At 37.7% G+C, this 27,824-nt stretch overlaps 1 protein-coding gene and 1 pseudogene across 8 annotated transcripts in view; one reads left to right on the top strand and one right to left on the bottom strand.

Annotated features, from left to right (window-relative positions):
- The window catches only part of INPP4B (inositol polyphosphate-4-phosphatase type II B), an 809,117-nt gene that overhangs the window by 508,326 nt on the left and 272,967 nt on the right, over positions 1-27,824 (top strand). For 7 of the 8 annotated variants that reach the window (XR_008679096.2, XM_055384744.2, XM_019025935.4 and 4 more), the window contains 2 exons: positions 14,602-14,652; positions 23,810-23,889. Coding sequence is in view for 3 of the 8 variants with exons in the window: in XM_055384744.2 (XP_055240719.1) it covers positions 14,602-14,652; positions 23,810-23,889 (131 nt within the window). In the remaining 5 variants the exon portion in view is untranslated. Of the gene's footprint in view, positions 1-14,601; positions 14,653-23,451; positions 23,471-23,809; positions 23,890-27,824 lie in introns of those variants that run through there. The other variant, XM_055384749.2, reaches the window with a different exon arrangement.
- Positions 11,812-12,119, bottom strand: LOC101144674 (U6 snRNA-associated Sm-like protein LSm3; annotated as a pseudogene).

The following is a 27,824-nucleotide window of genomic DNA, read 5'->3' as shown; positions in this document are numbered from 1 at the left end:
CAGTGCCTTTGCACTTGATGTTGCATTGGCCTAAAATACTATTCTCCCTTAGTTTCTCTGAGCTGGCTCCTCTGCGTTATGCAGGTCTGAATCAAAGTTACCTGCTCAGGGAAACCCACCTCAGGGACAGCTGTAGGTAAAGCACTCCCACCTCGTTACACTGTATTTTATTACCGTATTTTAATATTTTGCTTTCTTTACACATTTTGATATTGTCCATGTCTTCCTGATGCTAGAATGTAGTTCATAAAGTGATTATTCCTTGTTCATGACCATATCTCTTGTACTTAAAAGGACAGATCAGTGCATGCAAAGGCATGGAGGGAGGTGAGAGCAAGGAAAGTTCAGGGAGTCTTAGTGGTTCAGGCTGGCTGGATTATTGGGTGTCTGTGGTAATCATCACATCCACCTCTGAAAGAGACTCTGGAAAGAAGCTGTCTTAAAAAGGATAAGATTAATGTAATGCTGAGACCCACCATGGCAGTGTTTCTCAAACTTTTGGTTTTAGGACCCTTTTACATTCTTAAAAATTATCAAGAATCCCAAAGAGCATATGTTTATACAGTTATATTAACTATGAATATTTTCCACATAAGAAAAAACTCCAAAATTTTAAAAATATTTATGAATTCATTTAAAATGGCAAATAATAAACTCATTATATGTTAAATAACACATGCTTTTGAAAATTTTGTTTTGGAAAACCAAAAAAAATATATACTGAGACAGTGACACTGTTTTATATTTTTGTAAATCTGCTTAATGTCTGATCAACAGGAGAGACCTGCATTGTCATGTCTGCTTCTCTGTATTCAATCTTTTGTGATATCTCATGTCTTTTAGCATATGGAAAACTCCACTGTACACTGGTGAAGGAATTAGAGCAAAAAAGGAAAATACGATTTGAATATTATTGTGAATATAGTTTTGACCTTGCAGATCTGATTGGATCACACTTGAGAATAATGGCTGACTTATGGTTTGAAATGTAGGAAATCGATCTCTCAGCTGCCATCCACAAGGACTTAGGTTTCAGTATGTAGTTAGTTTATTGTAGTAAAGAAGCCCTCAACATAATGAAATTTTGTTCTTAATTTTGTCAATCTTTTGAAGCTTGAAATACTTTTTTTTCTATTGAAACGCTGTACATTTCCTTATTTTCTTCCTCAGAAGAGTTCATGACATTTAATTTAATACCTTTGCTCTTTTAAAACAACACTGAGTTAGCCATGCAGTGGGCCACAGACACCGCAAAACAGTGTTTCTTAGAGAAAAGCGTGGTTCTAGTGCCTGTTTAGAATGCCACTATCACAATTCCCTCTGTTTCAGGAAAACTGGGATCTTTGCTTTAACTTCCCTCCGCAGTCTTTGTGTAGTAGACTTTTGCTGTGACTTCAGCCCTGAGTTTAGGCAACATAGGAGAGGGTTAAATGTATTGGTTTTGGAATACAGCAGATTCAAGTTGAAATATTCCCTCCTCCACTTACTAGCCACATAACCTGGGAAAAAAGTTAACTTCTCTTTGAGTATTATTATTTATTTTACAGGTTGAAAGTTAAAGGTTGAGCCTCAGTTTTCTCACAGGGTTGTTTTGAGAATTAGGCAGAGCAGTGAAAGAGAATGTTGAGTGATTAGAATGGCCCAGTTAAAGGAGTGTAGACAAGTAGGGCCCTGGAATCAGCAGTTTTTAAAACTTCTTCAGGTGATTCTAAAGTGCAGCCCATGTTGAGAACCATTGATTAAACTATTAGATGCTTTGGTAGAATTCTATAGAGAAAGAAACTATTGTGACAGTAGAATAGATCTACTGCAGTTATCCCAGTTTTGCCTGGACACAAACAGGACTCTTCATTGGAGAGCTACCTTGAAAGCCCCTCCACTCCATGCCCATATACTTTTTTTTTTTCGATTCATGTAAATACATACTTTGTAGGCTGATTATGTAAACCAATTAATTTGTATGGGGGGTTTGGTGATCTTCTTTTGACTACAGTTATCAAAGTCCAGGTTGTCAATGATCTGAAATACATAAGCCGTATCATAATAGTTTTGTTTTAAAGCTACTTAGAAATTATTTAGCCTTATATTGTTGGGACTAATGACTTTCAGTGAGCAACAGATTAATAGACGTGTGCTTTTGTTCATATTGCTGTTTTCTGTCTAATGGCTCGTTCATTAACTCATGACTATAGTCTTAATTGGGGGCTGTTAATACCTAACGATGGTGTTTTTGAGTCTGGTAGTGTGATAAATTGTGTCTGTTTCTATTCCCTGAGGCTAATAGATATTTGCTTTTTAAAACTCTAATTAAGCAGCCCTAGGGAAGACAAAGTCACCATCAGTCTGGGCTCTGAAGAGGCACACAGCCATGGAAGGGGCATAGATTTTGAAAGGAGACTGTTTAATGTCTGCAATTTGCTAATGAAGTGACCCTGGGCAAATTATCCCAGGTTCCTGAAACCCAGTTTTCTCATCTGTAAAATGGGCAAAGCAATAATAATGCAACACAGAACTACAATGAAATAATACAAGTAAAAAAAAGACATGCCCTGAAATAATTAACCCAAAGGTTAAACATAGTTATTATTTCTTTGCTTCCATTATTCTTACATATCAACTATAAGTTTTACAGTATTTCTAGGGCAGAAAGTTTCTAGGGTAGCCTATCACCATCCAGGTCTAATGCTGAGGATAATGGGTCGGGCATAATGATTCTCCACTTTTTATAATGATGGTACAATTATTTTTGCTTATTGAAATGGTAGAGAAAGAGAGGAAATGGATGGAGACAGTGGTGGAAGTTTGACTTGATAACAACTGTTAGTAGAATACATGAGCTTTGAATTGAGCTCTACGTGTGTTTCATATGTTAATAATATCCTCATGTGAGGCTTTGGGAGTCAGCAGGAATGGAGTTCTCGGCTTATAAAGAACAGTTGTTTAGCAAGTTATCAGCTATTATCTTTAGTGCCTATAAAACACATTTTTAGATTGTGGCTTTCCAGTGCGAAGAGCTCCTTTATTTCTATTTGTAAAATATGTAAACATCCCTTACCACTTAAAGGAAAACTGTTGTCCGTCCTACTTTGTACAGCTTTTTAGAGGTTTCTCCTTCTTGCTTTAGTTAAGTCCACAGGACCGGGCTTGGCTCGTAACACATACTGCAAGAAAACCGACGGGGTCTGTACAATGCTAGTGTCCCAGCCTACTGTTCATTTCAGGAAGAACCAGAAATAAGTACTATGGAGGACAGAATCTCTTATTTTTAGAAAAGCTATAAGGAGACCTCTTTGACTTCCATGAAAACAAAACCTCTTATCTAGCATCTCTTATTTTCAGCAGGTCCTGTATCTTTCAGTGATTCTCTGATAAAGGAAGGTGATGTCTACAGATATTGTTGCCATTCAGTATTCTTTCACCTGCTTGTAATAGATCTCTGTAATAGTCGGAAAGGGAAGTGGAATAAAACGTGGGTAATGGCAGGGATACTCAGAGTTATATGACTCTGGAGCCACATTTGCAGTCACTATTAACCTAAAGAACTACATGAGTCCTGTATGACTGGTAGAATTTAGTATAATGGCGCATTCATATAGAGAAATTAGAAGTTTTAAAGAGCCACCAATTAAACATAAAGAGACCCATGTGACTAGGAGCTGTGGTGTGAACATCACTGCTTTAGAGAAATGGAAAACATCTAAGGTTAGGGCATCCAAACTAAAAGAGTGCTTTTATTTGTCTTAACTGGTATTTCTTTTTGGCATGGAAGCCTATAGAATGGACTTGTATACATAATTTGGTAGAGTGTGCTTTGACATTTGAAAGATGATCACATTTAATGAGTAAAACCCAAGATAGCATATCCCACTCAACAATTATTGTTTATCCAAGTTGGTTAATTGGGATTGTGTTTAGGCTGCAGGGTAAGCTCTAGTCTTACCAAAGGAACGACCTGTCATTATGCATTTGTAACCAGTTTGTCAAAAACATAACTCAACAGACAGACCAATATTTAAATGGCATTTTTTTTCCTCTCCAGTTACATATAACCATAGTCTGTTGAATATCATTTTTCATCCCTTGACCGCATGTTTGGAAGATTTCTTAGCTTACCAATAACTTTTCTGGATATTAAGGAGTTCGGTTTGGGTAGGATGTGGTAGGTGGGACAAGCACTGCTCCTTCTGGCAACACCTAGAAAAGAAGCTAGGCTGATTGCAAAAATCACATGTTTGAAAGCACCGTTAAGCTATCAGAGCAAAAATAACTAGAGAGACCAAATTTCCAGAGCAAGGAGAACCTTTCAACACTGAGCTATCAGGAGCCATGATTTTTGTCTAGGGGTATTTGCTGACTCTGAGAGTGGACTGAGGAGTAGGCCTTTGCCTAGACAGAGAGCTGCTGCTTGGAGAAAGAGAAATCAGCAAAGCTTTCAGCAGTTGTATTGGATGAAGTGAGAAATGGAGACTTCAGGGGCCTCAAGTAAGTGGCCATTTTTTTTTCTCAGAAGAGACTTGGTGAATTCTGACACTTTGCAGAAGGCTGGAGAACCAGGTCAAAGGCTTCCAAAAAGCAAAGTGAAAGTCCCCATAGTTTCACAGTGCTTGGGAAACTAGAGAGAGAAACTGACAACAGGCAAGAGATGCCCTAGGGGGAGTGCTGAGTTGACACTGAGAAACTAAAAAGCCGTTTTTCACCTGGAGGTATTCACAGAGTCTCCCTGTGGCTAGAAGTCTGAATATCAAGGTTTTGCCAAACAGAAGGTGGCAACTGGCAGGCATAACACTCAGCAGAGATTCGGGTTTTCATGAATAGTTGGAATGACAGTTTTGGAGTCCAAAAGAGATTCAAACTCATGGCTGGTCTCCCTCTAAAGACTTTCATCAGATTCTGAGGCTGTGTCAGATATAATGTTAAAGAAGTATAGTGGAATGTCTTAACAATATCCACTTTTTCAGGGCTGAGAAGCAAAGGCCAGTCAGGCTGTTGGTTGAAAACACAGAGGGCCATACCAGATAACACAGGTAGACTTAGAATCTTAGTTGGCTAGGGCTACGCATAAGAAATACCATAGGCTGGGTAGCTTAAGCAACAAAAATTTATTTTCTCACAGGTCTGGAGTCTGCAAATCCAAAATCAAGGTGCTGACAAGGTTGGCTTCTCCAAAGCCTCTCTCCTTAGCGTGTAGACAGCGGCCGTCTTGCTGCCTCTTTCATGCTCTTTCCTCTGGGCAGAGCTTTTCTGGTATCTCCTCTTTTTCTTACAATGACACCAGTTACATTGGATTAGCACCCTATCCCATGGGTCTCGTTTTAAATTAATCACTTCTGTAAAGGCCCTATCTCAAATAATTACGTTCTGAGCTACTTGGGAGTAAGGGCTTCAATATATGAATATTGGAGAAACACAATTCAGCCAATGACACTGAATTGTACCATCAATTCCAGCCCAGCTCTGTCCCAGATCAATCTCTGACTTGATTGAAGAGTGAGTCCCTACCCCTTACCTTACCTGCCATTTGCCTCACATAAAAAGGGGGCACCTGTCTGCTGGAAGGTGTCATCTGGAGCTTTCACAGTGGCTTGACATTAAAAAAAAAAAAAAAAAGTTCGGCTGGGCGCTGTGGCTCACGCCTGTAATCCCTGCACTTTGGGAGGCCAAGGCGGGCAGATCACAAGGTCAGGAGACTGAGACCATCCTGGCTAACATGGTGAAACCCCGTCTCTACTAAAAATACAAAAAATTAGCTGGGCTTGGTGACGGGTGCCTGTAGTCCCAGCTACTGGGGAGGCTGAGGCAAGAGAATGGTGCGAAACCGGGAGGCGGAGCTTGCAGTGAGCCAAGATCGTGCCACTGCACTCCAGCCTGGGCGACAGAGCGAGACTCCGTCTCAAAAAAAAAAAAAAAAAAAGTCATCATAACCGTAATAATGAACCTCATTTCTATTTCAGGCATGTTTAGGTGCAATGAAGACCTGTTCTCATTATGACCCATTTCACTCATGAGCATTCTTCCAAACCAGAGCTTCTCAAACATTAATGTACACATAAATGAATTGGGAATCTTACCAAAATGAACACTATGATGCATGTGTCTGTGGTAAGCCTGAGATACTGCATTTCTAACAGACTTCTAGAGAATGGTCTGGAGACCATCCTCCTGACCAGCTGTTGACCAGCAGGGGATGAGTATGCACACTAAAATTTAAGGAACATTTCCTAAAAATGTGTAAGAGCCTTCTAGCTCTGATGATCTGTTAACTTTTTTTGTGTGTCCTTTTCAAAGGGAATCATATTTGATGGCTTGAACATGGCACAATGTGTTTTAAGACTCTTCATAGGACTTAGAGCTAGTTTGTGAGGCTCATTCTTACCAAAAAGTAATCTCATTTATTTTATAGCAATAGTTCTTTACTTTAACTTTGGCTGCACATTAGAATCAAGTGGAGTATTCACCTTAAAAATACTGATGCTTGGGTCCTTCCCTTGGACATTCTGATTTAATTATTCTGGGGTGTGACCTGTGAATTGGCATTTAAAACAAACACAAAACCAAAAACATGTTACAGGCGATTCTACTGTGTTGTCAAGGTTAATAACAACTGTTTTAGGGTAGCACATTTTAAAAAATAATTTTACTAAAATAGTAGTGGGCTTGCTTTGGCCCACTCACTTTAGTTACAAAGCATGTTTCTGGTAAAAATCAGCATATGGTAATAATAGCCCACTTTCAAAAGAATTAATATTTACCCGTTGTTAATATTTGAAGGAATATTTCTCAGAATTTTTTCAATCCGTTGAAGCTGGGTAGTTGTCACTTCTTATAGACTAGAAATGTGATTCCATTTTGCCAGAGTCCTCTCCAATTCCTATTGTCTCAAACACCCAGCCCACTCCTTTCATTAATTTTACCTACCTGGAGCCTGTGGGCATGTGAGTTTGTAACACTACCATTATGATACTGATTTGTGAGACAGTAAGCTAGAAATTCCAAATGTTGAAGAAGAAATGTTAAATGTACTTCCCAGGAATATTTCAGATATAATTTTCATATTGCCTAGTTTTTTTTTTTAGATTAACTGAGAGATTCCTTGCATCTCTAAGATTCTATGACCTAAATCATTTAGGTTTGTACATGCATCATTTTCTCCATGCAAGTTTAAAATTAAACAACTAGAAAACCGTTATCTAAGACTAGCTGATAGATTTTGGAAAGCTGAAGATTCTTAGCAATTATTATTAGATGTTTGACTCTTACCATGCCATTGTCATTGCATATCAACGAAATATACCTTGTCTTCTTAATCTCTTACTCTCTGAGATTGCCAGTGCTTATAATAGTGGCTGAATCATAATATGTGCTTGATACATGTTTGCTGGCCTTAAAATAGTAAATGAAGATTTAATGTTAGCTATTTTGCTTTATTTTCTCTTAACCATATACTAAATAAATCCAAAATTTCATTAGAACAAATCTGGAGGCATTACATTACCCAACTTCAAACTATACTATAAGGCTATGGCCACCAAAACAGCATGGTACTGGTATAAAAGTAGGCACATAGACCAATGGAACAGAATAGAGAACCCAGAAGTAAAGTCAAATACTTACAGCCAACTGATCTTCAACAAAGCAAGCAAAAGTAGGGAAACATAAAGTAGGGAAAGGACACTCTATTCAACAAATGGTGCCGGAACAATTGGCAAGTCACACGTAAAAGAATGAAACTGAATCCTTATCTCTGACCTCATACACAAATCGACTCAAGATGGATCAAAGACTTAAATCTAAGACCTGAAATCATAAAAATTCTAGAAGATAACGTTAGAAAAACCCTTCTAGACATTGACTTAGGCAAATAATTCATGACCAAGAACCCAAAAGCAAATGCAACAAAAACAGAGATAAATAGATGGGATTTAAGTAAACTAAAGAGCTTCTTCACAGCAAAAGAAAAGAGGAAATCTTTGCCAACTATGCATCTGACAAAGGGATAATATTTAGAATTTACAAGGAACTCAAGTCAGCAAGAAAAAAACAAATAATTCCATCAAAAAGTGGGCTAAGGACATAAACAAACAATTCTCAAAAGAAATATAAATGGCCAACAAGCCTATGAAAAAATGCTCAACATCACTAATTATCAGGAAAATGCAAATCAAAACTACAATGTGATATCACCTTACTCCTTCAGGAATGGCCACAATTAAAAAATCAAAAAAATAATAGATGTTGGTGTGGATGTGGTAAAAAGAGAACACTTTTACACTGCTGGTGGGAATGTAAACTAGTGCAACCACTATGGAAAACAGTGCAGAGATTCCTTAACAAACTAAAAGTAGATCTACCATTTGATCCAGCAATCCCACAACTGGGTATCTACCCAGAGGAAAAGAAGTCATATGAAAAAGACACTTGCACATGCATGTTTATAATGCACAATTCATAATTGCAAAAAATAGAACCAGCCCAAATGCCCATCAATCAATGAGTAGATAAAGAAAATGTGGTCAGCCATAAAAAGAAATCAAATAATGGCATTCACAGCAACGTGGATGGAGGTGCAGACCATTATTCTAAGTGAAGTAACTCAAGAATGGAAAACCAAACATAGTATTTCTCACTTATAAATGGGAGCTAAGCTATGAGGACACAAAAGCATAAGAAAGATAAGTAGATTTGGGGGACTTGGGGAAGGGTGGGAGTGGGGTGAGGGATTAAAGGCTACACATTGGACACACTGTACACTGCTCAGGTGATGGGTGCACCAAAATCTCAGAAATCACCACTAAAGAAATTATCCATGTAACCAAACCCCACATGTTCTTCCAAAACCTATTAAAATTAAAAAGAACGGAGGATCTAAATTATTCTGACTGTCAAAACAAATGTAAACATCCAAATTTTAGTGTCTTAGCACCATGGAAGTTTATTTCTTGATTATTGTGGTAGGTGGAATTCTAAGATCATTCCCAAAATTACCACTTCATGGTGTAGGATCCCTGCATAATCCTCAATACTGTGATATGATAGCATTTACTCTCATGATTAGGTCATATTATATAGCCTAGTTGAAAGAGAGATCATCTGAGGAGAGCCTGACCTAATCAGGTAATCCTTTAAAAGAGAGTGAGTTCTTCCTAAAAACAGAAGTTAGAGAAGATTTGATGCCAAGGAGATTCTCTGTTGCTGAATTTAATGGAGGAGGGAGCATGGTAAGGGCTGCTGGTGTGTGGCCTCAGGAGTTTAGAGCATCCTCCTGTGAACAGCCATCAAGAAAATGAGGACCACAGTTCAAGAGTTGCAAGAAACTAAATTCTGAGAACAGCCTGAGGGAGCTTTGAAGCACGTCTTTCTCCAGTGAAGCCTCTAAATGAGGACACAGCCAGCTGACACCTTGATTTCAGCCTCGTGAGATTTGAGTGGAGAATCCAGCCATATCATGCCTGGACTTCTAACCTACAGAGCCGTGAACAAATAAATGGATGTTGTTTTAAGCAGCTAAATTTGTGGTAATTTGTTACACACCAGTAGAAAACTAACACAATTATTTAACAGTCTACTACAGTAGTGATGGTTGGCAGATGGCTTTCTTTCATGTGGTAATTTTGGGACTCAGGTGCAGCTCAGCCACCACGTAAAGAGTGGACTCCTTTATGTATGGCCATTGGAAGAAGAATGAGACAGTGGAGAGAGTGTACTATATTCACTTTTGCAAAATCCAGCAAACATCATTTGCATGTACATTTCATTGGTGAGAACTAGCTACATGGCTGCACTTGGGTCAAGGGTTCCTAGGATATGGAATCCTGGTTGAGCAGCTTCCTTCCAGAAAATTCATACTGTGAAGCGGTGCAAAACATTTCTGTTGTAGTCAAATTTTAATGTTTGATTATTAAGACACTTATGTGTCTCCTTCCAAGTAGAACAAGTAAATGTGATGATATATTCTAATTTGAGGTACATAGAGAATTAGAGTAACACTTTCTTTTTTCTTTTAAAGAAATGAGACACATTCATTATCAGAGATATTTCCAGGTGTGATAGTTTTCTAGGAAGAGCATCTGGGCTCTATCCCTGCCGAGAGGTGTTCCTCCACTATAACCAATGTCTTTCCCTCTGCCTGCCAGCTGAAACTGTCCAGAGGGAGGATGCTTCTCCCTCACCTGCTAATGAGCAGATGCACTTGCATGAGGTCCAGGTGCTGCCAGCCTAGTGTGCAGACTCAGGACAGCATGGCCTTTTCCTTCTCTGGGTCTGGATCTCCAACAGACTCCTAGCATTTCAGGCAGCCCCATTGCCTGATTTTCAGCTACTCACCTGCAAAAAATGGAGCAGTCCTCACTGTCCTCCCACCCTCAGGACAGCAATACCCATGCTCATTGTAACAAGGTTGACTAGTCTGAGGAGTATGTCTTGCATAAATATGAGCATTAAAGTCCCATGTTCAGCTGCTGTATTGGTAGCTGAAGCAGCCTCTTGTTGGGAACAATTAAGATGTGTGAAGTAGTCTATACGAATTCCATGAAAGAGTGAGAATAACCCACTGTATGCTACCTGGTTTTGTTTTTAAGACAAATTTAGTTTAATTTTGAACTTCTGGGGTTGATAGAGAAAGAAATTTATTTTAGATGGACCTTAAAAAATATTCAAGATGGAATAGGAAACATGGTTTTCTACATGATCACTACCATTAATTGGTCTGCCTTGCTTTATTTGACATCATAAAAGTCTAGACAAAAGGAAGCTGCAAGAATGTTTTAAATTTGTAGTCAGGAAGACATTCTTATGTTCCAGGAAGGGACAGGGAGGGGAATAGTGAAGAAAAATAGAGAGAAGAACTGCTGATAAGACCAAAAAAGGGAAAATGAATTCGTAAGGAAGGCTTGAAATTCTCAGGAGGCATGACATTGTCGGTGAACCAGAATATTCCAAATGCTACAGTGACAGCCTTTGCTTCATCCCTTCCTCACCAAGAGGTCTCATCTAAATCAGTTCAGGCCTTAGTATTTTTTAATGACATATTCCTCCTTCTCTCTCTTCCTCCCTGTCTCATGGTCCTCCTCCCTTCCTTCCTCTGCCTTCCACTCCTTCTTTCTTTCCTCCCCTGTTTCCTCTTCATTTTCTCTCTTCCCCCCATTTATTTCTCACACACTTTGTTCTTCTCTCTCTGGGTCAGGTACTGTTTTCAGTGCTGAAAAGGATAGAATACAACAATCTGTAGGGTCTAGTGACCCCATGTTAAATAACTGACACAAAGGTTGAAAGGCAACTGGCATGAAGAGGTTCAATAATTTTCCCAAGGTGACTCGGGAAGATTTGGGGTCTGTCAAGGGCTCTGATCATGCCACTCCACTATTCAGTGCCTTCCCTGATATCCTATTGCCTGGAATACTTCAGTGGAATAAAACTCCACTTCTATAACATGGGAGACAGCCCTCTACAGTAAATGGCCCCAATTTCCCAAACATATGTAACTCCTGCCATTTCCTGCAGGGCCCCAAAAGCATCAACAGAATACTTACTACTTCCTGAACACAACTGAGCTCTGGTTTATGTTTGTTTGTTCATTTTTGTTTTGTTTGTTGCATCTTGGTGATTATATTTATTGGAAGAGTTGGAGGAAAAAGTGCCATTTAGCTTAAGAAGTCATGAGTTATCTGCAAATCAATTCATTTCCAGAGTGGAAAAATCCTCAGAATTATTTCTTAATATCAAAATGTATGCAGGTTTCTCTTTCAAATGCTTTGTACATTTAAAGAGGCAATTGTACAAAGTCTCCTATTTTCCATACAGGACAAATTCTTTGTGTCAGCCAACTTTCAGTGGAGGGGCAACCAGGACAACACCATCTCCCTGGATAATGAGCGTTGGAATACTCAGTTTCATTGATTTACATATCCCTTCGTATGTTTATTCATCAATTTCTATAGTAGCCACAGTTTCTTCTACATCTCCCAACATCATATTTAAATGTTGATCATAAGCATGTAATCTGCCTTGAAGCCATCAGTTATTTCCCATTTTCATGTAAATTTGCTCATCTAGGCTGAGCCTGATAAGATCCAGGGGCTCTCTTTGGTTTTGGTAGTTTGTTGATGGTCCACATAATCTGCCATGTTTCAAATCCTGCACCCTTCCCCCTGAACTCTTACTCTTCCCCCTGAACTCTATGACAGATGCTTGTTACATAAAACTCTGCTTGTTTTATCATATCCTTCCTTGCCTAAAACTCCTACTCATCCTTCAAAACCCAGACCACTTCTTTTGTGAAGCCTTTCCTGAAACTCACAGGATAAAATAGTTATACTTCATTCTAAATGCCCACAGGAAAATGCCCATATTTCTATTATAGCACTTATTGCATTGTGCTAAATTATTCACACATGTGTCTCACTCACTAGCCTCTGAAGTCTCAACAAGAAACACTGGGGCATTATTCACTGGCACATCCAGTGCTTGCTACCTAGCTTGTGTTCACTGCAATGGAGGGTATATTTTACATAAGAAAAGCATCACTGTTATAACCTATGTACCATAACATCACTAATAGGATAAAGAATATTAATTGTCAAAAATTTTCTACCTTTGTCCAATATTAAAACACATACTTTTATATTAATATTTATGATCCAAATCAAATACTTTATACAAGTCTATGTATATTGACCCTCTTACCAATTTCTGACTTTTTCTTTTCACTTTATTTGTAAACTTAAGTGTATATCTTTGGAAAATGTTATTTGGCTGTCAATTTTTTAAAAAATTAATGTATATAATAGTACACATATGTGCATTATATGGTGCATGTTGTGAGTATTCATTATATGTATAGCACTTTATACTAATATGTATATATGTAGTATAACAAACTATACATATACATACAGAGTTAGAGGGAGAAACCATATTTATACATACTATGTATAATCCCTGCACACACAATACATTGTCCACGACCACTATTTGCATATAGTTTCCTTGTCCTTTGAGGCCAGCTGATGACTTTCAGATAATGGACTGAATGGTAATCTGGGCCAAAAAATGTTAATGCAGCCACCAAACTGCTAATGCTCTTAGCCAGCAAGTGCTGTGTCATGCAGTCCTGAGTTGAAGAGTTGAGTGTGTTCTACAAATTGTGTTTACTCCGTTGGGATCTCTCATGTCATTTATTCTGTGCTTGGATGAACAATTTTGAGTTATAATGACTGACAAATTGTGCAAGCGATAGTGCTGGATCTGTCATAAAGAAACAAAAAGCATTAAGCTAGAAGTTCAAATGCACATTTTATTATAGCTTGCTGCTTTTTTCAAGGACTTGGCAACTGTGTTCAAGATTAGCAGGTCATGAGGAGCTGATTCAAGTCTTTTAATATTATTAGGGGTATTAGAAGCATCCCTTCAATCTGGGAGGATTGACCTGGTATGGTCAGGTATGTCAAGACTTAAGGGATTTGAAGAGAAGTATGCATAAAGGGATTTTGTTAAAATGATCCCTTAAAATGTTGATCCTTTAAGTGTTTTAGGCTGTTGCTTCCTGATTCTTCCCCTCCAATCCCCTTTCTCTCCAAGTAGACAGGATGTGCTTGTATATTGCTTTATATTCATTTAACTTGTTTAACTCATCTTTATTTCAAATTAAGACATACTAGATATGTTTCTTGTTTTTTCTTATGTTCCCTATCTTTTTCTGAAGCAAGAAAGGTAATCACGATTTTTTTTTTTATTTGAAATGTGTTTTCTTAAGAGAACCGTAGAGTCAGTAGCTGTACATTGGAAGCAGAATATCTGGGGGCATGGAGGCGCACCAAGAGTTTGAAAGGGTCCCCAGGTGATTCTAATGTACAGCCAGGATTGAAAATCACCACTCAGTTGAAGATACATGTCTCTTGATTATCTAAGGAGTTAGTGTTTCAGCTAGAACACCTTTTTGGAAAGCTTGCCCAGATAACCGGTTCCTTTACATTATTCCCCCTCCCACAATTGAGAATTACTTTTCCAGTAAATTCAGATGATGATATCTGTTAATTTGGCCCAGAATTCTCAAGTGGGAAAGATCTCCTATAAGAAGCATGAGTGTGGGCGCTCATTCAGAGAATATTTTTTTAATTAAAAAAATTGACACATAATTGTACATACTTATGAGGTACATAATGACATTGCAATACATGTAATATATTGTGATCAGATCATGGTAATTAGCATATCCATAATTTCAAACATTTATCATTTCTTTGTATTGGGAACACTCATTGCGCATGCATGGAATTGCTTTCTCTATACCAGCTCTTTCCTTGCCCTGAATGTTGAATGAAGATTGCCTTTTTAGGAGAGTAAAGAGATCTGCCTAAATCCTGGATATATCTGTATTAGATAAAGAGATGGAGTGAGGTTCCAGGCAGCTTTGTCCAGGAAGTTCAGGAACTGTAACAGCACAGCTTCATTGCACTGCCGCAGGTGTTGCACACAGGTGAATTCATTAATGATTAACCACAGAGTCTGAATTGACGCGAGATGTAGGAAATTGAAACCCAGCACCTGTGCGAGGCTTCTGCACTAGTTTCTACTCCAAAGTCTTACAGAAAATGTTTTTCTCCACAGGTTCGAACCAGTGTCCTACCGGAACATAAGGATCCCCCGCCAGAAGTTGGGGTAAGTGTTTCTAATGTTTCCAGAAGGCACACACATCGCTTCTAAATTAATCATTTGGATTTTCTCTGGCCTCCTGCTTGGTAACTGACAAATAAAATTGAATTACATTAACAGGGTGTGGCTCTTCGAGGAGGCACTGTCACATATTTGCTGAATTGCATGGAATTCATTTTTTTGTTGTTTCCTGAAAATCATCCTCAAGTGAATTCATATTTAGTTCGGCTGGCTAGAGATGAGCCTAGATGTTGCCCTGCAGGTAGCTGAACTGTGATTCACAACCAAGATTTCTGGACCAACAGGAGGTGAGGGAAATTACAGATGTGATCTCTACCGCTTCAGGAAGGAGGAAGAGAACCAGCCATAGGATTGTGGTATTTTCTGTTTCCTGCCACTTAAACACTGTAATGAAGGTCAAAAGAGAGGCAGCCACCACTGTTCAGTCCAATGTTGGAAAATCCTGCTGAGGTTTTCTTGCTGCACTGAACTATTGCCTCTCTAGCATTCAGAATTTACAGAAGAACAAGAAGGTACTGGGTGCTTTCTGCTTAGACAAGGCTAGAGTAGGCGGTGGCAGCTCCTAAAAGATGTAGCCCACAGACTGAATCCCTGCGATCTGTGTGTTCAGAGAGGAGGAAAAAGACCAGAAGTTAATTAGGTCTAAGAAGCCCTGGGGCTGAGCCAACTGGAAGAGCTATTTGAAATTCCCTGAAATCCTACAGGTACTTGACAACCTTCTTCCAGTCAGTGTGTAGGGCACTGTACTAGGTACCATTAATTTTCTCATTGAACACAGCCACTTTCTCAAACCTGCCAAGGAAGGACTCCAAAAACATGCACCAAAGTTTGACTTGACTGAGCAGAATGTCAGTTATCTCTGCAGCTGTTAGTGAAGAAGCAGAGGGAAAAGGGCGATGTCTTGCTTTCTCATGCCTAACACAAGCCTCTCATCTCTTTCTTGGGACTAGTTGAGTAACTGCTTTGACTTGAGGGAGTCCTTGCAGTTTTTCTGCCTTCAACCTCTTGTGCCATTCACTTCTACTACCAATCTCTGTGCTGACTACACAAACCTTCATTTAGTTCCTCCAGTGCATCCAGAAAGTTCTCCCCAGCCTCAGGCCTCCACAGACACAGGCAGATGGCCCTCTGTCAGCCTGGGCTGCTGCACTTCATGGGGAGAGGGCTCCCTTCCACAGCTCAGGGCCCAGCTCACATGTTTCCACTAGTACCACCCTGGGGCCCTGCTTCCAACTGGACCCTCCATCCTAAATGCACACTCTCATCACACCCATGGCACTGCTTCATAAAATGTGAGACTTTTTAAACTATTAATATGGGTAATACATTATTCTATCAAGGTGTTCCATTTATTTATCAAGGTTCAAGGAAGCTTAGCTGGTTTAATTTTTTTCTCCTGTGTTCACTGCCTGCCCCGACCCCACTCCACCACTGCTCTTGTGTTGAATCCCCCTTGCTTGAAGCTTTAATGATATTTTGGCCCAGTCGTGTAGATTGCTCCAATTTTTTTCTCTCACTCATGTTCTTGGGAATCCATCTTAATTATTTTAAACCTTGAGTCTCTTTTCTGATTTTATTTTCTTCTACCTCCTCCCACCATTTCCCCCTACGGGCTAGACTTTCTGTGACTCTAGCAACGTGCAGTGGGGAGGAAGCCTAATGTGAGTCCCACACATGTCCTGCCCTTTCTTCTTTTGATTCCTCAGTTGTGGCAGCAAAGAGGAAGGAGTAGGGAGACAGAGGTTTATTCTGGGCTTGCCCCTGGTGAGGGCAAGGTTTTCTTACTGCTAGACTTGATGCTTCTCAGGCAATGGCTACCTGTTAAGAGTCCTCTATGTGGCAGATACTGATTTGCTGGCTCTCTGATGGGCACAGCTATAGATATTTCTGAGGACCTTGTCAGGTTCTCTCCATAGCATAATTGCCTACCATGGGGGACCTGGCTGTGGGCCCACTTCCTCCACTGCCCACCCCCATTCCACAACCACTTGTTGTGAGATCTACCATTCAAGCACATGACTACAGGTCAGCCACTTCCTGTGCTGTCCAAATACATGAAACTCACATGTACTTGCCATCCCACATGGAAGAAATGCAGGCTGTTCCATTGTGTGGTTTCCTCTTTCGACTCAGCCATCTCTCTGCTGATCCTTTCTATGAGTGCCAGCAGCTTCAGGCACTGGATCATATTCAATGATTCTCAAAGGAGAGACAATCAGTTCCCAGTGGAGGTAAACATGGTTTAGACACCTCTAGGCTTTATAAGTGATTTTTGGCACCAGACCCTCTTGGCTTCAGCTTTGAGGATAAAGATATTTTCCTGGGGGATGATTAAGAGAGAAATTAGCCACATCTCTGAAATCGGACACCTTCCTAAATGCTGACCTCTCCTCTCTTCTAGCCCTAGCTTTATATTAACTGGGTATATTGTGGCTACTTATAGACCAGCGTCTCTATACTGGCTCCTCATCAAGGCATGTTAATGAGATTGCTGGCCTCAAACACTGAAGGTTCTTTGAACATGCAATGGGGTACATTTATTACATTGCGCCTTCATCTTTGAAAAAACTCGGCTATAATTCCTGGACTAAAAGAGAAATCTCAATTGGTATCCTGTGACATGCCTATTTTTGCAATTAGGAATGTACCCTAAGGCAAGCAACGTGACAAACTGGCTTAAAGCTAATTAATGGGTTTGTTTTTCTCATGTTATAGAAGTCTTGGGAAAATTGTCCAGGGCTTCAGCTACTCAAAAGTGACTTGAAGCAACCAGACTCTATCCATCTTCCTGGTCCTTCTTTCTTAGAGAATTGCACAGACTGGCCATGGTACCCCAGGTAGCACATTCTGGGTTGAGTGAAAAATAAAGGGCAAAAAGCTCAGCTGGCCTATTCCTTCAATTCTGGAAAACAATAACTTCCTGGGAAATTTCATTTTGTATACTGTCACTTACATAGTATTGGGGAGAGCCTAAGTCCTTAGCTAGAAGAGAATCTGGGTACAATTCTCATTTAAACAAAACTAAGGTGCTATTAGTAATGAAGAATGGGCAGAAAGCATGTTAGATAGGCAATTAGTCATGTCTCCACACTCCTGCTAGATGTACTCCATGAGAGCAAAGTCTCTATTTCTAATATTCCTGGCTTTGTGCTTGGAAGCTAGCAAATCTGTGATCTATGTATTGAATAAATCAAAAAGCACACCATGATTTTATTTTGCCAACCATTTTATGTATTGTTAGAACCACCAGAAATAAATGGGTGGGGGATTCTAGAAATTACAGTAATAATACAGTAAAAAATCTAACAACTTTTGTGACCCATCAGAACTCAAAATGGCAGGTAAGATTTCAGAACTAAAGTTCAAGCACGGTAAGAATAAGTCTAAAAAGGAACAATTTAGCATGCATTGACTTCCTAACACCCTCAGATTACATGTTATTTCGGAGAGAGAAGTTAACACATGTTGACCACCTATGAAGTACCACTTGTTAATATACATCCTATCAGCGAATCCTCAAAATATTTCCTTGGACACCACAAAACAGATCGGAGAGTTTAAGCTCTTGGCCAAGGACATAGAGCCAGTAATGGCTCTGTCATTACAACATACAAGGGCTTTACTCTTCAAGTACTCTAATTTTTTTTAAAGGAGTTTAGATTTTTTATTGTAATCTTTCAAATATGTTAGGTGTGTTTCTTTGCATTCTCAAACAGAATTTAGTGGATGCACCCAAATATTTTCTTGATGACTTAGTCAAGCAAATACTAATATGTGCTCTTAGACCTTTTGAGGTATATTCACAAGTAAAGATAAAATTCTGTAATAAATGACTTTACCTTAAAGTGCTTTTTAATGTTTCCTTTGGGCTATTCATCAACTTTTAATAGATTTCTTCCCAATTATTTTTTCTTTTTGATGTATTTTTCAATGTTAATAGTTCACTTAGTCTTTTTCTCTTCCTATGGGGTAGGAAATAATATAACCATACCTGTTATGGTTTACAGAAAAAAAAAAAAAAGTACTGGGGCTATGAAAAGGCCTGCCTGTAAGTTATGTGTAAGAGATGTTGTGTATCAGTCTTATGATAGAAACTTCAACTTTTCAAAGACCTTTTAAAACTTATACCATAGTTCCTGTGTGTTGTTTTATGATGATAAGTCAAAATATTATTGATATATTCATTTAACCTCTAAACCAGCAGTGTTCAATGGATATAATGTATGTCACAAAATGCATGCCGCATATGTAATTTTAAATTTTCAAGTGGCTGTGTTTTTAAAAAGTAAAAAGAAACAGGCTGAATTAATTTTAATATATTTTAGTTAACCCAGTATATGCAAAATATTATTCCAAAGTTTAATCAATACAATAAATTATATATTCATATTTCTTTTTTCATACTAAGCATTCTAAATTCAGTGTGTACTTTATACTGAGTGTACATCTCAACTTGGAGTAGCCACATTTTACGTGCTAAAGCTAGTGGCTACCCATTGAATAGCACAGCTCTGGATAATAGTTGAATAAATTTGAGGAGGTCCATGCAAATTGTAATATAAAAAAAAGTCCTGTGCTTTGAATACAGACTTTGTGAGAAGGACATGAATGATGGAGGTTTGGCCAGCTGTGGCCATATGTATGGTGTTGTACCTTCTCTGACCCCCTTAAAGGTGACTGGGGAGCCACAAAGGATCTGCTGCATGGAGATGTCAAATCCTAGTGAGCAGTCTGGATATCTGTGACTTGCTGGGAGTGGCTGCAGGGGCTGGTGGGTTACACTATTCATGTGGACACTCCCTGTAGAGAGAGGCCAGGGATTCTGACAGATGCACCACTTTTTTTCACCCTGTTTGATATTACTCTCCAGCTAGGTGAGAGTGATGGAAATCATGCAGCAAACAATTTAATGATTATCTGCTTTGGGGTTCTTGCACCAGAATAACTGAGTGTTGAGTTGTCATGAGCAGGCAAGAAAGGTTAGAGCTGCATGTCGTGCAGGCAGAGAGTCTGTCAGACGGAAAGGGAATTGCCACCTGTCCTATAAATGAGGCACAGCATGGTGGGGATGAAAGAATGCTGGACAGAGAAGCAAGAAACCTGGGTTCTAACTTGCCTTCTGCAGATTGACTAGTTCTGTGACATGTGTAAGCCAGTTTACTCTTAGAGGCCCCATTTCCTTATCTACAGACTATCAGGGCCTTAATCCTTAAGGTTCTTTAAACATCCTGTGTAATCTAATACTACTTACAGCTATAAGGGATCATAGGTAACATTTTCTCAACAATAATATTCATAACTACATAGTACCTTTTGGCCTTTGTATCTTTTTTCATCTTTTTTTCTAAAATTTATTCTAAGTTATATTTCCCCCAAATCTCATATTTATTTTTAAAGATATATTTTTCTTTTTGTAGTGCAGGCATTTCTCATAGACTTTTTAAAAAATACTTTGCCTTTTCCCAAAAGTGTTTAAGCTGCACATTAGATACTTCTAAGGCATCTGACTTCTGGTTATATGATCTTAATCACTATGCAAAGTTCTATTTATGGGAGACGTTTTATTTTCCTGGCTAGATGCTTTGTTTGTCTGGATTTCTTTAATTTTCTCATAGCAATAACTATGAGAAAGATAAGTTATCATAGGCATTTTTTTCAGCAACTAAGGCCTAGAGTAGTGGAGCAACTTGTTCAAGACCGCAGACTTCATAAGAGAGAAGACAGGGAAATAAGAAGTGACAATGCTTAGCAGTAGATGGTGAGCCTGGGGGCTGGAAGAAGTAATGTAATTGTCCAGATTTTCATTTTTGGACAGAATAACTGATTTAGAGCCACACTTCAGACCTCTGAGCTCCAACTCTAGTGAAGCTTTCCCTTTTTTGTCTTTATTTTCCCCTGATAGAAACAGCACCAAAGGAGATTCAGAAAACACTGTCCCTTGAATTATATTTAAAATATTAAAAAATTAAATAAATTATCTTAAATTATTTGATTATCATGACAGTGATAGCAAATATACAATAGCTTTATATTAAATTATTCTTTTACATTAGCATCATGTGCTATAGAGAAGACTCTTTTCTCATTCTCTTACAATGTGTTCAGTGGGTATTCACATAGATAAAAGATTTATTTTCTAACTTTGGGGGTGGGAGAATCCTTCTTTTATTTATACTGAGGTGAAGAAAACAAGAAACCAGCTCGAAAGTAAATGTATAGGCAATCCCATTGTTTGTTGTTGCAGCATAAAACAATTGTCTTCACATTTTTTGATTTTATTAATGTAGTTTATACAACATGCAGTCCTGATATACAGTTATTTTTAGGATAAAAAAAGGATAGCATTGGTATCCAAATAATACCTCCTCTTGTCTGACAAGTTTACAAAATGTAATGGTATGATGCCATCATTATCCAGATTGATTTTTAACAGATTTTATTATTCGTGAGCATTTTCATTATCCTTTGAGATCAAGCAAGTGGCTGACAGTTGTAATGGATAAACCTGACTCATGGGCATTGTTCTTGGCACACTGTATGCTCTCACAGTGCAGTCCTCTGTTCCAGACACTGGGCTCAGCTAGGAGATGGACAAGCCAAGGTTCTGCTTCTACAGGAGCTCCTGGTCTGGTGAACAGGAGAAACATTCAATGGCTTGCGGTCATAAATTTTACTTGCAGCTGTGCCTTATGGTGAGTCCATAGTTTATGTCTGAAAATAACAATTCCACCTGTCTCTAGCTGCTACATTCCACTGTGGGGTGTTTGCTACTTTTATTGCCAAAAAGACTGCAATAATCTCATGACATGTGTAGCCAGCTTTATCAATTTTAAAACCATCCATACCTCCAAAATCTTAAAAGGCAAATAGAAAATAATTTGCAATTTTGGAGTTTCATAAAATTTATGATTGCTTAAAAGTTTTCTTTGAATGTGAATAATGAGTGGGAATTTAATTTAAAAGCTATGATTATCAGTGAAGGAGAAAGTAAGATCGACATCTCTTTAAAATACAAAATGCTAAAATAAAATTCACTACAGCAGTATACGATCTGCATACTATAAAATTGTTTTGCTTTTCCACATTTCAGTGAACAGTAGTTTATAAATAGCTGCAAAAGTAGCTTTTCTCCTATATGTAATAGAATCACTTACTTAAAGGCCAGTGTCTATGCCATTTGTTCATTCATTCATTCATTGTCAGTAAATATGTACCAGATACCTACTGTGTGCTATGCAGCGGGGGGTTATCAGCAAACAAAAGAAAGCTCTTTGTAGAGCTTCAATTCTCAATTATTTTTTGGAGAGGTGCAAAATAAATATATAATATGTCAGGTGGTCATAAGTGTCAATAGAGAAAAATAAAACAGGAATAGAGAATAGAGGAGTGTGTATGTGGGAGGGGAGTGTGCTTTCGTATAGGGATGTCTTAGAAGCGTCTCTGGTGAGGTGACATAAATACTTTGATTCAGGAGGATCTTTCCGAGTCCTCTCTGCCCCTGGCTGAAAAGTCACCCTAATTTCTGCATGCTTTGCTGATACAGCTCACAAACTTCCTTCTTTATCTATTCACTCTACTTCATCACTCATGGTCCTATCATCAGAGCTTGTTTCCACAAATCTATTTTTTGCCTAATGTTCCTCATCAGATAATTTGGTCTCAGATTTTTCAGGCTTTGGTGACTTTGTGTCTAAACCAGCTCTTTGAATTTTAAGTCAATTAATTGGGTTTATCATTAGCAATATTTGGGTATCTCCTTCAGAACCGAGTTGCCTTTCCTATCCTTTTCTTTCCTTTCCTTTTCTTTCTTTTTAAGAAATGAGGTCTCATTCTGTCTCCTGGGTTGGAGTGCAGTGATGCAATCTTAGCTCACTGCAGCCTTGAACTCCCGGCCTCAAGCAATCCTCCTGCCTCAGCCTCCAGGGTCACTGGGATTATAGGCATGACAGGCGTGAGCCACCATGACCAGCGTGTTTTACCAAATGTTTGATTTTAAGCCTTTTAGGACCAGCTAATCTAAGTTAAAGATTTTAAAAGAGGGAGAAAAATTCCGACTTGAAGCTTTTCTTTCCTCTGCCTAGCAGTCTCTGAGTGTGGATGTAGCCTTTCATGTGTGAAATAATTTCCTATTTACCTCGAAAAGATGCCATTACCTTCAAATTCTTTGTCCAGCCTCTCATTCTAGTGTAGCTCGGCAGCAGACCTATGATGAGGGACTGTTCTGGAAGAAGTAGCATTGACTTATTGTGGAGTATTTACATTTTGTTAGGCTGCAGTGGCATAAGAAATAACATGGGTTTGATATTTTCATATTTACTCCTTGACCTTAAGGGAAGAATGAGAGCTCTTTTTCATGTTATTTATCCCATAATATTGTGACTTTTAAGTCAGAAGTAGCCAAGGATATTAGAAAGAGATGATAGGTTTTTTATCCTGGGAAAGAAAAAAAACAATTTGGAGTTTTATTCTTTACATTGAGTCAAAAAGAGTAGAAAGCAGATATTCATAGGTCATCAACACCTAATATAATAGGCTAAAAAAGCAATTTAAAAAAATGTAACTGAATAAGTGCCATTTTCTTTCGTGTATTAGAATGAAATTGTCCCATGCTAGTAAAGAAATAACAAAGGAAAAATGCTTTTAAACATTGCTGTGACGGGGGAAAAATATAACATTTCTATTTATAACTTGTACAAAGTCCCACATAAAAATAGCTCCAACTAACAGATTTGCTCATATCTGGAATACAAAGTTGTTGCTGTCAGTGATTTGAGGAATTCTAATAAGAGGAACAACAGCATTGGTAAATATGGAAAATATATCATCCTTTATTTTCCTTCGGTTTTCATGTGCAGAGAAAATTATAGTTAGTGAAACAACTCTGGGTGCTGTATTTTACCTCTTGTTATTTTCTAGCCTGTTGGTCTCTTTTCTTTTAGGGAAAATGATACATTTTCACCCTTTAATCCTACCCCATGAGGTAGATATATTATTGATAATTTTATCTCTGTTACTGAAATATTTGTCAGGCTAATATATTTAATATTTTATTCTTCTAAAGACTAATTTTGTTTGATTGATGTGACAGCAAAAATATTAAAGAACCTCAAGTTAATGAAACCATTCTTTCTGTTATTTTCAGCGAAGTTTCTTGGGCTATGCCAGTTTTAAAGTGGGAGAGCTGCTGAAGTCAAAGGAGCAATTGTTGGTCCTGAGCCTGAGGTGGGTCTCTTTGTTTGTAGAAATACTGTTAAAGTTAGTAACAAGTGATATTTATTGATGGCCAGTGTGTTTGAAAGTCACAATTCTTGCAGATGTTAGATGTCAGTTCTCAAATAGCTAATGTTCTCCACTGCAGCAATTTATAGTGAAACAGCAATTATTCAAATTTGCATTGAAGTTCATGTTTCAGGTTGTGAAATGTTATTAGCCCTTATAAGAAAAAAACAATATTACATTATCATTAAAGTGATGAAATTCTTTGAAAGTAAGAAAGTAAATATAAATTATGATCGTGTTATTAAATATTTTTTCTCTTACTTATCAAAATGTTACTTTTTAATCAAATAACTTTCCAGATTTGAAATATGTTAGAGGCAATATTGTAGTTTTATGATAATAGAGAGTAAGCTGATTATTCTTTTTTCAGCCTATTTTGGTGCTATACTATTAAACATAAACCACTTATCAGTTAAAACACATTCTTTCTTGACACAGACAATAGATCGTAGCTAATTCTGAGTACAGTTTGCTTTGAAATAGAAGATGAGACAACAGTCTTTAGGAAGTCACACTATTTTAATTACTAAGAGCGTTAAATAAAATAAATTTTTCTTTTTAAATTCAAAGTAAATTTGAAAACACATAAATTTTGAAACAATTGTTTTCTAATCATATAGTAACTTTCATAATTATGCATACATTGGGGATGCTGCCTTGCACTATTTTTATGGTATAAATGAATACAAAAATTGCATAGAATACCATTTGTAAATCTTAAGACTCTCTTATTTTGATGAAACATGGAGACCACTTTCAAGGAGCTGGACAATGTCTTAACTTTGTTTGTCCCCTTCTGCCAAGGACCCACTTATAACCAACAGTTTATTTCAATAAAGATATGATGGCTTATGCTAGCATCTCTATGCCAGGATTTGTCTTTTTCTGATTTTTTCTAATCCTTACAGCTCCTCATTTTGATTTGATAAGATAATTTAAACTATGTAATACTTCAAGCAGAGAAATAAGTTGTGGATTCTAATGAGGCTGCCGTCCGATCTAGCTTCCTTTAGGTTATGTCTCTTAAATATCTGGTGTCGGTGTTGGTGTTATATTTTGTATGGGAAAACATATAAAAATCTTAATAGTTTTATGATATTATTACAATACAATTTTGCTGCTGTTACTGTTTTCAGTTTGAGGTGTAAACGGTCAGCTAAAAAGAATGGCTATCAATGTCACAGATAACCTAGAAAATACCATCATTCTAGCCTGACTATTGAATCTGACCCATATGCCCCTGGATTCATAACATGAGATGTCAAACATTGGTTGCCTTAGGACTACTAGCAGTCCACATGTTTTCTAGATCAGATGCATAGCATGTTCTTCTTCATCTTACTGACTCACAAGCCCCAATATTCATTATAACATAACAGTCATTAACAGCAGGAGCATACTACTAGTGCAACATTTAGACATTGGTTTGAAACAGAAATCAGGGGACAAGCAGTTCTTAGTAAAATTAAAATTAGTGAACACACAGTACCTTAGAGAGAGGACAAGAACCGAAGGGTCAAGTTTAGGGTATTACCCTTGAAAGAGAAAAGAAATACATAAATTTCATATTTAGATGAAAGCAAGACAAATTTCTTCACTTTTGATTTTAATACCCCTGATTCCTAGTCATTTGATCTTGATTATATAAAACAAATTCAACAACGAAGAATTGACTTTTCTAGAAAAAATAATGTTAGAAAACCAATTCTGAAATGGCTAGGTTATTATTTTTCCCAGTTTCGTGCTTTGCCAAATTTGTCGTTTTCTCTCCCTATGAACCAGACAGATTATAGATTTATCATAGCCTCTTGATTTCTGGTAGATGGCTTTTTAAAAAATTCTGATGTAATTTATTTTCTTTCCACTGATTCTGTCTCTTAAGTATTGAGTTAGAAGAGCCTTAGGTCAGCCTTAAGAAGCATTTTTGTTTTGTGTTGTATTTTAAAATATTCCTTTGCACTGATTATTTCTGACTTTTATTTTATAGTCATTAATTTTAAAACAATAAAATTCTCTGATTTCTGTAAAACAAATTGACAGAACTAAGAGCATTCCATGAATAAATTTCCTTTGCTTCATGGTTAATTTTAGCTTCCCCAAATCTTACAGTTGTGCTTGTATTCACTGTTTCTTTGGGGGCTTCTTATGTGATAATTCAGATTCTAAAACTCTCAAACTAATTCGACCGAGCACTGTGATTTATATAGCTTCCGTGTCATATGTGCTTTGAACTGGAGATCAAGGGCAGAGGATATATTGCTTTTATTTTTTTTTCCTGCAGAAAACTTAAAGGAACAAGACATGTGCATCTAATTTATAGATTTAGACTCAAACTTAATGAAATATGATATTGTGTATTTTTAAAGATGTAGAGTAAAATGTGTTTATATATATTGGGGAAAATGCCTCTGATGTATAAAGTGGTTTCTATTCGTATGTCACCTTTAGTTAAATGCGAATTTACTATGTTTCTGAGTGTTCTAGCATCTCAAATGAACTTGGGTTCTCTTTAATAATATTGTCTACATCTTTATATTACATCCACTCTGTTTCACTACTGTGCATTTGGTAGTTCCTGTCTCCCCTTACTTCTTTTTTATCTCAATTATATTTTCTGTTTTTGTTTTCTAATTCATTGCTGTGTAGTCCTGACTTCTAGACTTGTAAACAAGGTAGAGTTTCTGTATGGAGGATTATAATTATAGCTGTGAAAGACACTTGATAATATTATAAGAATGATAATAAGGATGACAATAACCAACCATGTGCTTTGTGCTCTGATAATTATATTAGAGATGTCTCATTGACCCTTATCAAATGAGATGCTATTATTAATTTCCATTTCATAAATCAAGAAACTGAGGTATAGAAAGCAGTTAAGTAATTTGTGTAAAGTTATAATGCTCTTAAATGGGAAAGGCAGGGTGTGAAACCACACACTTCTAACTGCAAAACCCACGATTTTAATGACGAACATTTTGTCTCTTTCAACAAAAGAGAAAACAGAGAACTAGTTGAAATTCATATCACATATCACATACCTTACTAATGGCAGAGCAAAGCAAGGACTCAGGCCCAGAACTAGTCTTTCATGGTTTCTTCCACGTTTGACTTCACCACCGTGCCGGGGCTTACAGAAGGCGATGACTAGAAGACTGGTCCTATGCCAGGGAGAACTTGGGAATGTTAATCATGATGGAAAAGTGCAAAAGGGCCTGTTAGTTTAAGGGGGGATTGAAGGCTGAGGGAAACCTATGGAATGCGTTCTTATCCCAGAACCCTGACTGTATCCTGATCTCGATCTGGTTTGCTGCCAAAACACCTGACAATCCTTTGCTCTACCAACCTGACATAATTTTGGGGGGACCAGATAAGCAGAACTTTGGAACATTGTAATAATGTCTTATAAGTTGATGAATATAAAAGTTAAATATAAAATAATATAAAAGTTGATTCTCTCTGTGGAAATGATACTAGCAGTCAGGAAAAAAAATTATATTGATCTTAAAGTATTTAAACAACCACAGATGCAAAGCAACAACAACTACAAAGGTAAAATTTGTTTCCTAGGAAATTCATCTCAGGGGAATGGAGACAGAGGAAAGTGTTCCAGCCTTGTCACAGCTTTGTTGTGTGCCTCTGCACAGTTTGGATTTCACTCAGTGTTCATTCATTCAGCAAACATTTACTAAGAATTTTTTATATTCTAAGTACAGGGGTAGAGTTAATATTTTCCCATGGATGTTACCAATTATGTGTTTAATGAAAAAAATCTCATTATTTATTGAGCATCTGCTAGCATGCAAGGACTATGTGAGGTACTTTTCATGCATTATCTTATTTAATCCATGTGGCATTATCATCTGTCTTATAGCAAC

Source organism: Gorilla gorilla, chromosome 3 (genome assembly GCF_029281585.2).
Source record: "Gorilla gorilla gorilla isolate KB3781 chromosome 3, NHGRI_mGorGor1-v2.1_pri, whole genome shotgun sequence".
NCBI lineage: Eukaryota > Metazoa > Chordata > Mammalia > Primates > Hominidae > Gorilla > Gorilla gorilla.
This window is presented reverse-complemented; position numbering and strand designations above follow the sequence as displayed.